At 39.9% G+C, this 15,138-nt stretch overlaps 1 protein-coding gene across 1 annotated transcript in view; it reads left to right on the forward strand.

Annotated features, from left to right (window-relative positions):
- ITGA3 (integrin subunit alpha 3) overlaps window positions 1–15,138 on the forward strand; it is a 71,182-nt gene that overhangs the window by 30,923 nt on the left and 25,121 nt on the right. The window contains exons 3-11 of the mRNA XM_063300855.1: window positions 1,754–1,833; window positions 4,165–4,411; window positions 6,182–6,265; window positions 8,041–8,248; window positions 8,342–8,535; window positions 9,871–9,959; window positions 10,985–11,118; window positions 13,061–13,147; window positions 14,926–14,993. Of these exons, the coding sequence (XP_063156925.1) occupies window positions 1,754–1,833; window positions 4,165–4,411; window positions 6,182–6,265; window positions 8,041–8,248; window positions 8,342–8,535; window positions 9,871–9,959; window positions 10,985–11,118; window positions 13,061–13,147; window positions 14,926–14,993 (1,191 nt within the window). The remainder of the gene's footprint in view (window positions 1–1,753; window positions 1,834–4,164; window positions 4,412–6,181; window positions 6,266–8,040; window positions 8,249–8,341; window positions 8,536–9,870; window positions 9,960–10,984; window positions 11,119–13,060; window positions 13,148–14,925; window positions 14,994–15,138) is intronic.

Below are 15,138 nucleotides of genomic sequence, written 5' to 3' on the forward strand. Positions count from 1 at the left end.
GACAGTGCAGGCTATTGGTTATAGTCCGCAGTGATCTAATGGTTAGATTACAAAATGAAATATCTTCAGGAAGGATAGGCTTGTTTTACTCTGCTCTGTTACCAAAGCAACAAAGAGCCTGGTGGCACATTTAAGACCAACATCAGCCATAGATTGGCTTCATTTATTCTTCCTTCAATCATATAGCATGGTTGGCTTCATTCATTCTTCATTCATTCATATAGCATGGCTGGCTTCAAATTCATTCTGATTTCAAGTTTCTTTCCTGCATTTTTTGCTTGTTTGTTAGAGATGGTCTGTCTTCTTTCATTTATGAAATTGGGGCTTCCTTTAGTATGAGAAAGACTGAAGAAAATTAATTCTAAAGGATTGATGGTGGGTTTGGAATATGGCAGGAAGGTGACTTATCACCTTCTGTTAAAATATAACAAGTGATCTCTTCTTCCCATATCCCATCTCTTATCTATAAACAAATCTATAAAGCCTTGTCATTACAGTCCTGTTGTCAGCAAAAATCTATCCAGGGTTACCAGAGATAACAGCTTATCTATTTTAACCTTGATTAAATAAACCAACTTTATATTCCTTCCTTTTACTTCTAACAATCTTGATCTTTAGTCCCTTCAAATAATGTCACAGAACTTTTAATTAAAAATTTCTTTTAATTTTTTCTTCGTCCCTTCTCACAAAATCCTTCAAAACTTTAACAAGACTCTTTTGTAAATCCAATATAGGAAAATTACCCAGGTCACTCTCTTGGTTTGTTATTTGTATATTCCTTTTAATTATTAAAGCATCAACAAGTTTCTTCTGTATGTCCAGTGTAACATCTTTTTCCATGTCATTCTTGTAGCCTGTCATTTTTAAATCCACTTTCAAATCAGTCTCAGTCTTGTCTAGTAAAACTTGTTCCTTTTCCATAACATCTTTTAAACATAGTCTATCTATAGAGGCAGACATTCTTAAAATTAACTTCCGGGTCCAATGTTAAAATATTTTGCTTCATTTTGTATTTGTAAGTCAAATTTAAGTGTTCTTCTCCTTTAATTGTAATCTTTAGTTCCTTCTAGTTCCCTTTAGTGTCCAATTTTTAAAGCTCTATCTTATTATGTTTTTTAAAATTCAAAATAAAAGCATTTTCCCACAGGAAGGATTCTTATAATTAATTCCAAAATCTTATTTCAAATTTATCTGGACCCTTAGTCCATTTGTAACTTTCTAAAATCAATGTTTTAATCACCCTTTTGCTATTTGTTCCCCCCCCAACATGTTTAAGTCCTTAAACTTGTATTTAAAAATGCTTTCACTAAGGACTGAAGGAAACTCACCTGGTGCTGTCAAACTTGTCAATCCAAAGGTTCCTAATACCTGAAAAGCAGTTAAGCAATTTCTGAAAGTGATTAGAAAAGGAAGTATGTGAACCCAGTGTCCTTTGATAAGTTACTAAAACTGTTTATACTTGTGATGAAAGGGGAAGTGATTTCTTTATATATTTCTTTTCCTTTTCTTTACTATATTCTTATTTTTTCTTTCTTTTCTATTTTTCTTTTTCTTTTTTCTTCTCTTCACCTTCTATTTTTTTCTCTTTTCTCTTTTATTTATTTTAGTTTGCATTGTAGTTTTTATTGTTGCAATTGTGATTTTTAATAACATTACTGTAAAAAAAAAAGGAATATGGCAGGAAAGTGGATCCTTTCCTAATTGTATTTACCCTTTTGGCGGTTTGTTTGTTTTTGGCTCCCTGTACTTTTAGGTGAACCCCGAAATAATATTGTTGAAAACATGTGGTTGGGGGTGATGGTAGCAAGCCAGCGTCAATCTGGGCGAGTAATGGTGAGTATAATATATGTGAGAGGAGATTATTTCTACTGCTTTTGAATCCTCTCTTCCTCCTTAAGTCATCTATTGGATTAATGATGTGTATCAGGGAGAATCAGTGATGTGGGAAACTGGACCAAAAATACCATATGCTATCCAGTTTTCCTATGCTTTCTTGCTGTTTGTCCCATGTGCTGCTGTAATGTTGTACCATTTTTCCCCATACCTACTTCAGAGCTCTGATGGTCAGTGACAGGGATGGGGAAAACATGCAAGAGCATTAACAGAGGCTTGCTGGATCTAACCAAAGGGTTTCCTTTGTGGTTAGGAACTTGGTTTCCTTTTGCTTAGACCGCTGCTGCACACTTTATATGGGGCTGTCTTTGAAGCTGACTTGGAAGTTGCAATTGGTTGAAAATACAGCAGCCCAACTGCTGACAGGAGAAGGCAGGTTCAGCAATGTGGTCTAGTGGTTAAGGTGCTGGGCTAGAAACCAGGAGTCTGAGAGCTCTAGTCCCACCTTAGGCATGAAAGCCAGCTGGGTGACCTTCAGCCAGTCACACACTCTCGGCCCAACTCACCGCACAGGGTTGTTGTTGTGGGGAAAATAGGAGGAGGAAGGAGTATTAGGTATGTTTGCCACCTTGAATTATTTATAAAAATAATAAAGGCGGGATAATAAATAAATAAATGTGACAGCTGTGTTGAGGTTGCTACATTGGTTACCAATAGGCTTCCGGGGCCAATTCAAAGTGGTGACTTTAACTTTTAAAGTTGTACATGGCTTGGCACCCATGAATTTGCAGGATAGTCTTTTTCAACCAGAATCAGCCTGTCCTGCGCTTTCATCCCATGAGGGCCTATTATGGGTTCCTGTCATACACAAGGTTAAAATGGGATCTCAGAAGTGCACTTTCTTGGTGGCAGTCTCCACAATATGGAATAACTTATTCCTGGGATAAGGAGAGCCTATACTATTTAGGGACCAAAACTGAGAACTGTTAGGCTAAATATTCTAAGGTGGCTATTTGAGTTCTGGACTTGTCTTAAAGAATCTGAGCATAAGGCCCTTTCAAAAAACACAAAAAGTAATCTAAGCAGTCCAAGATTATTAATATTGCACTAGTGTGTTATCTGATCTCGAACCATCTGTGGTTCTTGATGAAGGCACCACAAGACCAATAACAAACCAATAACAAATATCTTTAATCCCCAAAGCTGCACAGATGAAAACAGGAATGCTCCTAGCTGGGTCCATGATGTGGTGCTCAGTGAGTCAGAATGCAAGCTTGTCCAATCAGCTTAGGGTTAATGGGCCAAAGTCCAGTCATCTGAGTGGGGAAATTTACCTTAGAGGACTGCTTGTTCTGCCTATTCTTACATTAAAAATATTCTTCAGACAGGCACACAGTTCTTGGCTTATCCCTGTCTTTCCTCGCCTATGTAATCCACCTCCACTTCTACCTTCTAGACCTGTGTTTCTCAACCTCAACAACTTTAAGCTGTGTGGACTTCATGCTGGCTGGGGAATTCTGGGAGTTGAAGTACACAGCTTAAAGTTGCTGAGGTTGAGAAACACAGGTCTAGCAATAACAGCCTCCCCTCACCCCTTGGCTACTTAGATCCCCTGCCTCAACAATATCTTTAAGTGTTTCAAAACCATTTTCAGTAGGAATTAGCTGAAATTCAAGAAACAGCTCTGGGCAGGGGAAGCAAGACAGTCCAGTACTTTGGAGAACAAGCTGCGGTGTCACTTGGGCCAGTTGCCTCCCACATAACAGAAGATGCCATCTGCAGAATTCCTTTGCAGGGAGTTGAGCTTTCTTAGGAAACTTGCACAATTGCTGTTCCCTTCCCTCCCCCGGTGTCTTTCAGCTGATGCTTGAAGTTATTTGTGTACAAGGATTTCTAGGATTTTCATTCAAATCATAGTCTGAACAGAGCTGAACAAAATTAACATTTATTTGCAGTGACAGTGGTTAACCTCTTTGTGCCATTTATTCCAATGGAAGAACCTGAGATAATCTTATGGTTGATCTGGATTCAATTACCCACCCTGTGGATGAGGACTTCCAAGTCAGAAGGCTCCTTTCCTAAGCCATGATATGGTTTGTTTAGTTTTGATTTAGGATACCATGTAAATCCAAGCATTATAATTTTTAAATCCCGTTTTTTTTTACTTAATATGAAGTACACCCAGATAACTGTGGTATAGCCAACAGACTTTAATTTAAAAACTTGCAGTGTGGTGGGATGTGTAAACCATACAAAGTGTCTTTCACAGAACCTGGAATTCCACAGTCTTTTTCACTCCAGACTAAAATCTTGCTTAATTTATTTTTCAAGGCTTGTGCTCACCGATACACTAGGATTTTGTGGGCTGGCAGCGAACATCAGAGGCGCATGGTGGGGACATGCTATATCCATGGCAATGACTTGCTTCATCAGGTGGATGATCCGTGGCAAACTAATAATGAGATGTGTGCTGCCAACTCAGACTTGGAGAATACAGGCATGTGCCAGATGGGCATCAGTGGTGGCTTCACAGACAACTTTGTCTATTTTGGAGCTCCAGGAGCTTACAATTGGCAAGGTTTGTGGCTCTGATTACCTCTCCTCACTTGATTTTAACTCTTTCATATGTGCGAGTCTCAAATGGTTTTGTGGCATAATTTAGTTGAAGTAAATTCTGATATGGCCTTTATGGCTAATCAGTAAAGTATTGTTGTTGGAGCAAATGAATGGACTAGGATTCTTAAAATTAAACATATTTTCTTGACCAAAAAAAATTAGGGACTAAGCACAGTTAACTGTCATCTGAACAAGCATTGACTGAAATGTTGACTTTTGCTTCCTGCTTCCAAGATAATTTGCTAGACCAGTTCTGCAAGGAGGGGCTTCTTTAAAAATACCATCTTTTTTCACATCTTTTTGCTTTTTCCTCCACAGCCAGTTGGAAGAGCAATGAAAAAGAGGCAGAAAAAAGTGGAGGCTGGGATAAAGCTACTCTGGCCATTAGTGGCTGTGACCTGATTGTTCTATTTTGAATCCTCCTCTGCCCCATTTTTTCTTGTCCAGAAGAAAAAAATGAAAAGACAGGACATGATCATGTCCTTGGCATGGCTGGGACATACTTAATCATACATAATCGATTGTTGTAAACCGCCCAGAGGCCTCTGACGGGAGGAGATGGGCGGGGATAAATTAGATAGATAGATAGATAGATAGATAGATAGATAGATAGATAGATAGATAGATAGATAGATAGATAGATAGAAAGAAAGAAAATGATTGAACATCAGCAGTTGTGTGCTGCCAGCACATGGGAGTCAATTAGGTGTCAGCCATATTGTCCAAGCATAGCCCGGATAATCTCCCGCTTTATGTCTTTTGCTTTCAGCACAACCCCTTTCTTCCTTGATCTCAGCTTTCTGCCTTCTTCATCCCATTTCCCATTTTCTCAATTTGTTCCCTTTCACATCCCCTGAGCTTCCTTCCCTTCTGTCAGGCTCCTGCTTCTGCTTCTCATTCTTTTCCCAGGTCCCCTGAAATATCTGCTTCCTCCATTTCCATTTCCCAGGTGTCTTTGGTTCTTTCATGCCTCTTTTCCTCACCTTAAACTTCTTGCTTCTCTCTCCTCTCTTTGTAGACCTGCCTTTCCCTTTTTTTCCCAATCAATCCCCTCAGTTCCCTGCCTTCTCCATTGTTCTTTTCACTCATGGTTGTTTACTCCATACATCTTTCATTTCCTCCTCCTCCTTCCCTTCATAAGCCTCCCATCCCTTACTCTCCCTGTATTCCAGCAAAAAGCAGTTGGGAGAGAAGTGTTTCCCTTTGATCATCATTATCTCAAAGCAAGCATGAATTCAAAATAGTGCTGAATTGTTTAGGCCTTTCTTGGTGTTCTGAAAGTTGACACATTGAAAGAAGTATTTTTCCTTTCCACCTCCTTGTGTGTATGGGGAGTGTCTATATGGACACAATAATTGTTCGATACAAGATGGAAGCGTTCCCCACTGTTTGGAGCACTTCTGCCTGAAGGTGAGGTCCGTGTGTGAGTGTGCGCATCCGTGCGTGCATGTGTATATGTATGAGAATGTGTGGGGACCAATGGGGAAGACATTGCTTCTCCTTTATCACTTGAAGCCCCTCAGCCCCTCGTGACTCTCTACGAAGCAACGGTGGAAGCTTCCAATCGTATTTCTCATCCAGCAACTTTCTCTGAAAATTAATTGCTGGATGTGGCTGAGAAGTGAAAGCCTGCAAAGAAATGTAACAATCTTTTCAAACAGCATCAAAAGGCATAGTGGATTTTGGTTTGTGTCTTATCAGAATGCTACATATTGCCATTTGTTTTGCACAGGCACGGGTTATGTGAGCTATCCAGGGATTTGGGACCAAGTGGATTTATCCTATCCAGATCAGAAGAATGGCAACAATTACATAGGTAATTGCAATCAACTCTCACATTGGCTGAAGATGTGATTTAGTGCAGCCCCCGCCCCCCATTTTATTTTCATTTTCTTTACTTATTAGATTTGTTAAGGCCATTCAAAAAGACTCTAGGTGGCTTACAATATATCCAATACACAAGTTTAAAAAAAAACCCCACAACTGAAACAACATACCTGCCCAGACAAAACAGCAACAATAACATTGAAAAAGACTTCACAGTGGCTCCACAAAGACCCTAACCCCAGGCCTGAGAACACAGTCAGGGTTTAAGGGGCTTAAGAGTGAGAGCTGTGTGTACCTGCAGGGGGATGTTGTGACAGAGGGCAGCAGCTGTGACAGAGAAGACACACTTCCTTGGTCCCACAAGATGGGAACATTTAATTGGAACGGAACGCACCTATTCTGCCTGAACACTCTGGACTAAAAGGAGAATCACTGAAATAGTCTGTGATATGTAGTATCTTCACAACAAATGTCACTGAACATGCTGAACACACACAGCATAATTTAAATATATGACAGGTCACACATGCTTAAAATCAATTCATCTTTTAAGCCTTCATGGTTGATTCCCTGAAACCTGAACAGAATAGAAAGGAGTCCAGAGAAGAAGCAAATTTTGTATGGGTGAAAACTTAAGGGCCTCCTTTCTAAATCTCAATCACCGGATCTTCAAAATGGAGATTTCTTAATGAAGAAATCTGATTTGAGACTGAACGCTGGGTCTGGTCCATGCTCATGCTAGAGAATTAGAGGTCAGGAAGGATTAAAGTAGAGAGCTTTCCCCATAAAAAGGCTTGGTCACCAGGCTTTGCTTCAGAATCAGAGATCGATGTGCAGGACAATCCTGTGGTCAGGCTCAGTTGGTTTAGTATGTGAAGAGATGAATATAGTTCTTGGCCAAACAAGAAAACTATAATTAATACTTTCAGAACAAGCCAAACCAGGAGTTAAATCTTGATTATATTTATGTGTAATCTTTAAAGCTTTTCTATTCTGCTTTTTCATAATTAAGAACGATTTGAAGGGCTCAGATTGCTTGGTTTTGGAATAACCCAAGTTAATAGGCCATCCTCAAATCCCAGCCAAAAGGAAAATTCTAATTAATGTAGGACTGCCTAATCTCCATGCCAGTTCATATATAGGTAAAATGAAGGGGGTTAGGAGTGCCTCCAAGAAGCTTGTTCATTCCTAAGTCTATACACCTGAAAATAGGATGATCTAAATATGACCAGTGAATGGGGAGATTGACTGATTGATTGATTGATTGATTGAATCAATACATTTCTTTGGACTGGAGCATACATTCTAGCAGAGTGGGTGTGCTCCAGGTCCCCTCCATTAAACACTGTCATCTTGTGGGACCTAGGAAGTGTGCCTTCTTTGTTGTTGCCCCACCCTCTCGAACGGCATCCCCTCAGAGATAAGGATGGCACCCTCTCTTCTTGGGTTCCAGAAAGCTTTGAAAACCTCACTTTGGTCCCAGGCCTGGGTTGTTTATGATTTGTTTAAGGACCCTGTTTTGTTCTGTTGATTTTGTTGTTTATCAGATTATTTTAGTCAGGGCTATCTGTCTGATTTTATGTTTTTAGCTGTTTTTATTTTTTATTTTTTCTAGTTTTGTACGCTGCCCAGAGTCCACTGGAGTTGGGCAGTCAATAAATGTAAATAAATAAATAAGAGTGAGAAGACCTCCCTCCCTCCCTCTCTCTCTTTTGAAGGGGGGAGAAGATCAAAGAGATCCTCTTTGTTATTTCATGTTAATAGGATACACCATTGAAGCAAGCACCAATATACTGCACAAAGAACAGTTCTCCTTTATTATTGGGGCCCCCCGCTATAATCACACTGGAGCCATCTTTGTGATGGCAACTGATGGTCGCAAGACTCTTCAGAAGAGACTGATGCTCCTTGGGCAGCAAGTGGGTTCTTATTTTGGCAGCTCCATTGCTGTGGCTGACCTCAACAGTGATGGGTGAGTCCATTGGAGGGAGAAGTTGAGAGATGCATTAAATGCCTTTTTTGATATATTGGTAAAAATGACTCATCTGCCATTCCCCATTAATAGGTGGCAGGACTTGATCATTGGAGCACCATACTACTTTGACCAGAAGGAGGAGAAGGGTGGGTCTGTCTATGTCTACATGAACCTTGGGGGGACATTCCCCAGCAGCCCCAACCTCACGCTGACTGGCCCCTGCAATTCTTCCTTTGGTTTCTCTGTGGCCCACATTGGAGACATCAACAAAGATGGTTTCCAAGGTTAGGCTTTTTTGCTCTTGTTCCAGTGTTATGTTTCACTATTTACTGAGGCACATCTGGTGGGGCTGAGGGTGTTCTTGCAGCCTAAAGTAGTTTTCTTGAATTGATAGTCTCTATAGACCAGACAGACAGAGATGCTACTTTTGCAGTGCTGAAAAATAAGAATTGTTTCTCCGCCAAAAGAAGATGAGGGAAAATATGGGTGTGCATAATATTGGTTGGTTCATTTATATGTAGAGATTCATATTTGGAAATAATTATTATATTGTAAATGAAAATACAGCTAGTCCTCACTTAATGATGGTAATTGGGACTGGAATTTCCATTGCTAAGCAATGTGATTGTAAAGCATGATGTCACACAACTGTGCCGCTTAGTGATGGCAGTCCCGGCAGTCCCTGGTTACTGTCATTAAGCAAATCAGCATGGGTTGATAAGTGAGGACCTCATGTGATCGTGACCCCGGACTTCCTGCCGTCTTCCCCATTGGCTTTCCTTGTGGGAAGCTGGCAGGGAAGGTTGCAAATAGTGATCATGTGACTGCAGGACACTGCGATGGTCAGAAATCCAGGCCAGTTGCCAAATGCCGAGATTGCGATCACATCGGGGCTGCTGCGATGGCTGGAACTTCAAGGACTGGTCATAAGTACCACTCATTCAGCGCTGTCATAAGTTTGAACGGTCGCTGAATGAGTGGTCATTAAACAAGGGCAACCTGTATCATAATTCTAATATCAAGAATAGACAAATTCCCTTCCTAGTTACAGTTCAGTCGTGCACATAGACTAGTTCATTTTGTCTTAGTCAAGTGGTTGAGAGTCTATGCTTATTATACTGCCCTCCTGCAATTACTTTCCCAGCAAAATTCCTTCAAGCTTTCCTTTGAATAATGACTCAACTATTATAAGGGCTAAACCAAAAGTTGATAAAAGTTGCATTACAATGGATGGTAATTCTTTAAGTGGTGATGGATGGAGAGAGACATTATATTACATTATGGCAGGATGGAGAACTTGTGGCTTCTGAATGTTGCTGAACTACAACTCCCTCTCAAATGGCCATGCTGATTGTGGCTGTTAGGAGGCATGGTTCAGCAACATCTGGAGGACCACAGATTCTTTGCCCCTATGTTAGATTTTGACTAGTGATAGGGAACAATAGAAATATTTATTTTGAGAAGTTATTTTAGAGTAACAGTTTGATAAAATTCCAATGGGAATCTAAAAGGAAACCTATCTAGATGAGGTGTAATGAGAACTGTGAGACCTCAGAAGAACAGAAGTAAGTTCACCTTCTCCTTTGTACTCTTTGTATTCTCTCCTTTGTACTGTGCAGATATTGCCATTGGAGCACCTTTTGAAGGTTCAGGGAAAGTATACATCTACCAGAGTGGTGTAGGTGGCCTTGCTGATAAGCCACGGCAGGTAAAGGCATCTTTATCATCTTACCTCTTTATCATCCTAACCTCATTTGGTGAAGCATATTTCTAAGATTATGTGTAGCATGTCCTATATTGTTCAGTTGGTGACTGGGAATCCTCTTCCTGTCAAGGTATCATTAACCTTGGTTGAACCCCAATTGTCTGCATTCCAGAGATAAAAGTAAGCTAAAGAGCTATATTTTGGCAGCTAAAGACCACAATGGATGGGATAGTGATGTCACTGGATGAGGTGTGACTGGGGGTTGTAGCCTCTTTTTTATTTTTGGGAAGGCCTCCAATTTTCTAGCATGTTAAACTTATCCAAGGCTTAGCACACCAATTTCCTGTAATTTCTTTCCAACAATCAAGGAGCAAATAGAAGGGCATTCTGTTGGCGGTACTGTTCGTCTGTTTGCCACCAATTTCAACTATGCAGTTTCAGAATCATTTAATGGCCGGAAAGGTCTCAGGAATCCACAAGCTACAAATTGGTCATTCTTGGTAAAGCCCAACTTCCTCTGATTTCAGTCAGATACAAGATTGGTGCCAAGTTACCTGCCAGACTCCCCACTTTGATCCTCCTGGGAGAAGCACCTGGTTGTCTCTTATTTTTGGGAGATCAGAGGGCTGAAGCCCAAAAGCATTGTTTTTCAGTGACGGGACTGGCCCTCTGGAATGGCCTCCTGATGGAGATTTCTTTGTCTCCAGTTTATAAGATATTCTTATGTATGTTGCATCTTATTATCTTTGTGAGCTGCCAAGAGTCTTTTGTGATTGTGGCAGGATATAAATTTGATTTAATGTATAAATGAATACATCAACACTGCAAGTCCCAGAACTCTTGTCCATTCAGATCAATATAACCTAATTATGTTAATGGAAGTCCTACTTCTTGTTCATAAGTGCTTGGCCACCAACTTCTCCGTTGTACTGCCATCATGGATTGGAAATCTGTGACTCTCCAAGCAGAGATCTTGGTCTCTTTTGTAAATATCCTTCCTTGCTTCTCATTTTCTGCACCTCTTGCAGATCATTAGTGGGGATGATTTTGGACCTGTCATCAAGACCTTTGGTTACTCCTTCAGTGGTGGAGTGGATGTGGATGGAAATTCCTATCCTGATCTCCTGGTGGGAACCCTCTCAGAAAATATCTTGCTGCTCAGGTAAGATGAATAACAGCTGATAAGTATGGTGAAAGGGGTTAAAAGCAGTCTTTTTATATCTATTTATCCACTAGGACTAATTTAAAAAAGGGGGAATATCTTTTAAGAAGAAGCAAATTCCAATCCATCTTTTAGGGTAGCCCTTCCAACCTGGTGCCCTCAACTCTTCATGGTCTTGTGGATTGATGAATATGGAAATCAACATGCCCCTCATCTAGAGAGCATCAGTTTGAGGAAGACTGTAGTACCAATTACACTGATTCAAAAGAGCAGCACTTTTATAAATCTTGTCCTGGGGAAGTAAACAAATGAGCATGTATAAAAGTGCATTTTCTTGACCGCTGAGTTATTAAAACCACCGTCATTATTAGGGATCTTTTATTTTATTTATGCACTACATCTGTACTGACTCTTTTTGGGCTTCTGCTGTGAGTCATGGCTGACTGAAGTTGTCTCCATGAAAGAGCTGAGACGACTGCTGTGTAGAATGAAAGACCGGCAAGTAGACCGGTCTGTCGAAGCTCTCCGGAGAAGGAGAGAATGGGAGATCATCCACAAGTGCTCTGAATGGCAGCTCCTCACAAGGAGACCTAAAACAGAGGTCTCCCACAGGTTTGAGTGCCAGGAGCAACATCTATGCTCTTAGCAGCAGCAGAGCCTTTAATAAGGACACTAAGCCAGCTGAACTCACTTTCTAATCACACTAGAAAATGTTCAGTTTAACCACTTTATGGATATTAGAGACCTTCAAAATGGTGAGCTTAATTTGACACCTGGGGAGTTTTACCTTCTTTGAATTTAAGCAATTTTAAACAGAGTTAAGAATTTAAAACAATATACAATTGGCAAAAAACATAATATAAAAAAGTTTTTGATTTAGTTTTAAATGGATTGGGAGACCAGGGAGATTTGGAATATTGGTTATTTTTGCTGTAAGGTATGAAAAACAAGTATATAATTAAATAATTACTTGTGGGAAATGACTGAAAAGGAATTAAACCCATATTAGGAACCGAGGGTTGATGAAGGTTGCAAATGGACACTAGGGGGAATTAAAGGACCAGGCAGAAAAGAGTTAAAACAGCGAAGCCAGCTATAAACTTTTCTTAACTTAAAGAATTTTTTGATAACTGGACTGAGATATTAAAAACTAAAATCCCAGAGACGATACAGATTTCAATGGATAATTTTTTAGAAGATGATGGCAAAATTTTTTTAAAACTTTTGCGTGACATAGACATTGTAAAGTTTGAAGGCATGGAAGACAATAAAATTGAGATCACCAAAATGGGAATACAAAAGACAAATCAGGAAGAGGATCTGGACATGGAACAGCTGCAACAAGAAATCTTGGATGATGCTTCTTTATGGGATTTACAAAGTAGGCTGATGAAAGCTTTGAAGACTCCTCTTGAATGCCAGAGATTGATGAAAGATTAAATCCTGCGATGCCATTGGAATGATTTAAAGGTTAAGATTGTGAAGAGCAAAAAGAACGAATATAAAGTTAGACTATCTGATCAGGGATAAATTATTTGTTTGATATTTCTGGTAACTCCTAATGGACTTTTTGCTGAACCAGGACTGAAAAGATGATGATTTCTGGATTGCGTATAGATAAAAGTTAGCCTATGGGGAGAAGCGTTTTCTTATTTGTAACTTTAAAAGAAGGTGAAAAGTTATTATATTAGCTTATGCTTGGTGTTATGAAGGTTGGAAGCCACTTCTTTATTATTGTTTTTTTTCTTTTTTTTCTTTTTTTATACTTTTTTTCTTTTCCTTTTCCTTTTCTTTTTTCTGCTCCTTCTGAACTTTTTTCTTTGTTCTTTTTAGTTTAGTCTATATTAGGTTTTAATACGTTTATTAAAAACTTCAATTAAAAGTGTATTTACTCCTTTCACTGTTGTTTTCCCTTATGCCTATTGTCTCTACCTTTCTCCAGAGCCCGTCCAGTGATCAATATCCTAAACAAGACTTTTACTGTTACTCCAAGCCCTCTGGACCCAGCCAAATGTACTCAAAACTCTTGGTAATAACATCCTTCTAAATCTTCTTTTTGTTTTTTTGTCTTTTGGGGGACATACATGCCTGAATGCACAGGCATTCAAGAAGGTGTGTGACAGCACAATAATGATACAGCTGGGTATATTTAGCCTACAGAAAGGAAGATGAAAGGGAAATGCGTTTGCCAATTTTCAGTTTATTTAAGAGGATGTCGGAAAGAATTGGGAGAACAATTGTTTGCCCTCCCCACCAAGTGCAAGGAGGAGAAACAAGAGTGTTTATATAAGATGTGGTGAGATTCAAGTTCAACTTGAACGAGGAAAACATCTGGTAATCAGAGTAGAAGGCCACATTGGAGAAAGCTGGATGGTGACGCTGTCGAGTCCTTTCCCTTGCTGGATTTTTTAAGAATAAAAGTTGCACAAGAGACTTGTAGAGTTGCTTTTGGAACCGGGTATCCTGTCCCATAGAAGAGAGAGGGTTTGATAAGATGCAAGTTATTCCAGGCTTAAGCCAGCTGGAGAAATTCTAACCCTCCAGATGTGGTTGGTTTCCACCATCCAATAGCTCTATCCAGCATGCCATTAGTTTGGGAGTTGGAATCCCTCAACGTATGGAAGTGTTAGGCATTTGTAATGTCTAAACTGGGACTTTGTTTAAGGGTGACTGGGTTTGTTACTGATGATTTCGTCAGCATCTCTTTTTTTCCAACTTCAAATTCTTTTTGGTTCCTTTCTGCATGAGTTAGCAATATTTCCTCAAAAACGCCTTTGCAAAAATGACATGTATAAAATCGTGTATGACTTATTGGTCAACCTTGTGCATGTCTTAGCTTTCCTTAAGTGAGCTTCTAAGAATATATAAGGTAGCACTGAATCAAAATGAAAAGATACTACTGAAAGCAAAGACAAATGGGCATCTCTTTCTCTAAAGTGGATTGTCACAGAATTATTTGCACATGACCCTCCCCTCTTCAGTTAATTATAGTTAGTTACTTAAATTATCCTTTCCTAGCCTGGTACTGTCCAGAGTTTGATGACTAGGAATTCTGGGAATCGCAGTCACAGTACATCTCTTGGGCATCAAGTTGGAAAAGGCTCTCTTATACACTGCCAACTGAGTAAATAAATAAGACGAAATAGTCCCTTGACCAAAATAGACAAATCACGTCCCCTGAGAATTTTCTGACTGAAAACAGTTGAGAGAGGGGGAGATCTTCCTTTTGCATGAAAAAGTGGGTTTTTCCTCTTCTCTTAGCAAGAACTGATTTTTCAAAGAGAGCTTTGGGCCTCTGAAATATCACTCCTTGCTGCAAATGAACAGAGTAATCCCCCCCAAAAGCTTGGCACTGGTTAATTACCAGATACCGAACATCCTAATTTAAGTGTGTTAAGGGCCCCATTTCTTGGCTATATTAACATCTATGGTAATAGTTTTACTCTGTGACCACATATATTTACTTTGTATTGTTTGCTTGTTTTTTATGTTTTTATGATTGCACGCCACCCAGAGTCATTTGTTGAGATGGGCGGCTACAGAAATCAAATCAATCAACCAGTAAGTCAAGTGCTGCTGCAATAGCCTTGACATGCCAAGACTGAAGCTCCCTGGGTTGCGCAGTGTGTCTTTAAGCTTAGGTTGATGTGCTTCTCTTTAGAAACAAGGCATTCCATGTTTGGGTTTTGTTTGGAGGAGCCTCTGTTACCTGTCACTGTGGACTCCTGCCCATCATGTTTGTACACCTTACTGAGCAAATTGGTTTTTCTTTCTTTCTCCTTCCCCTCCTAATCTTCTTGTTAACAGCATGAAGGTGCAGCTCTGCTTCTCCTATTCCCAAAGTGCTGGAGACCCCAAATACAAGGAAACTATCAGTGAGTAGAAGTAGGAAGATTTGCTCCATTTGGGAGAACCTGTTTGTAAAGAGAGAGGGTAGGGGGACTCACTCACTGCCAAGGTCTCCTGGCCCTGGAATGTTTGTCCTTAATGTGTGAGAGCTGGTTGTGGTTCTCCCAGTAT

The sequence above is a fragment of the Candoia aspera genome, chromosome 4 (genome assembly GCF_035149785.1).
Source record: "Candoia aspera isolate rCanAsp1 chromosome 4, rCanAsp1.hap2, whole genome shotgun sequence".
Classification (NCBI taxonomy): Eukaryota; Metazoa; Chordata; class Lepidosauria; order Squamata; family Boidae; genus Candoia; species Candoia aspera.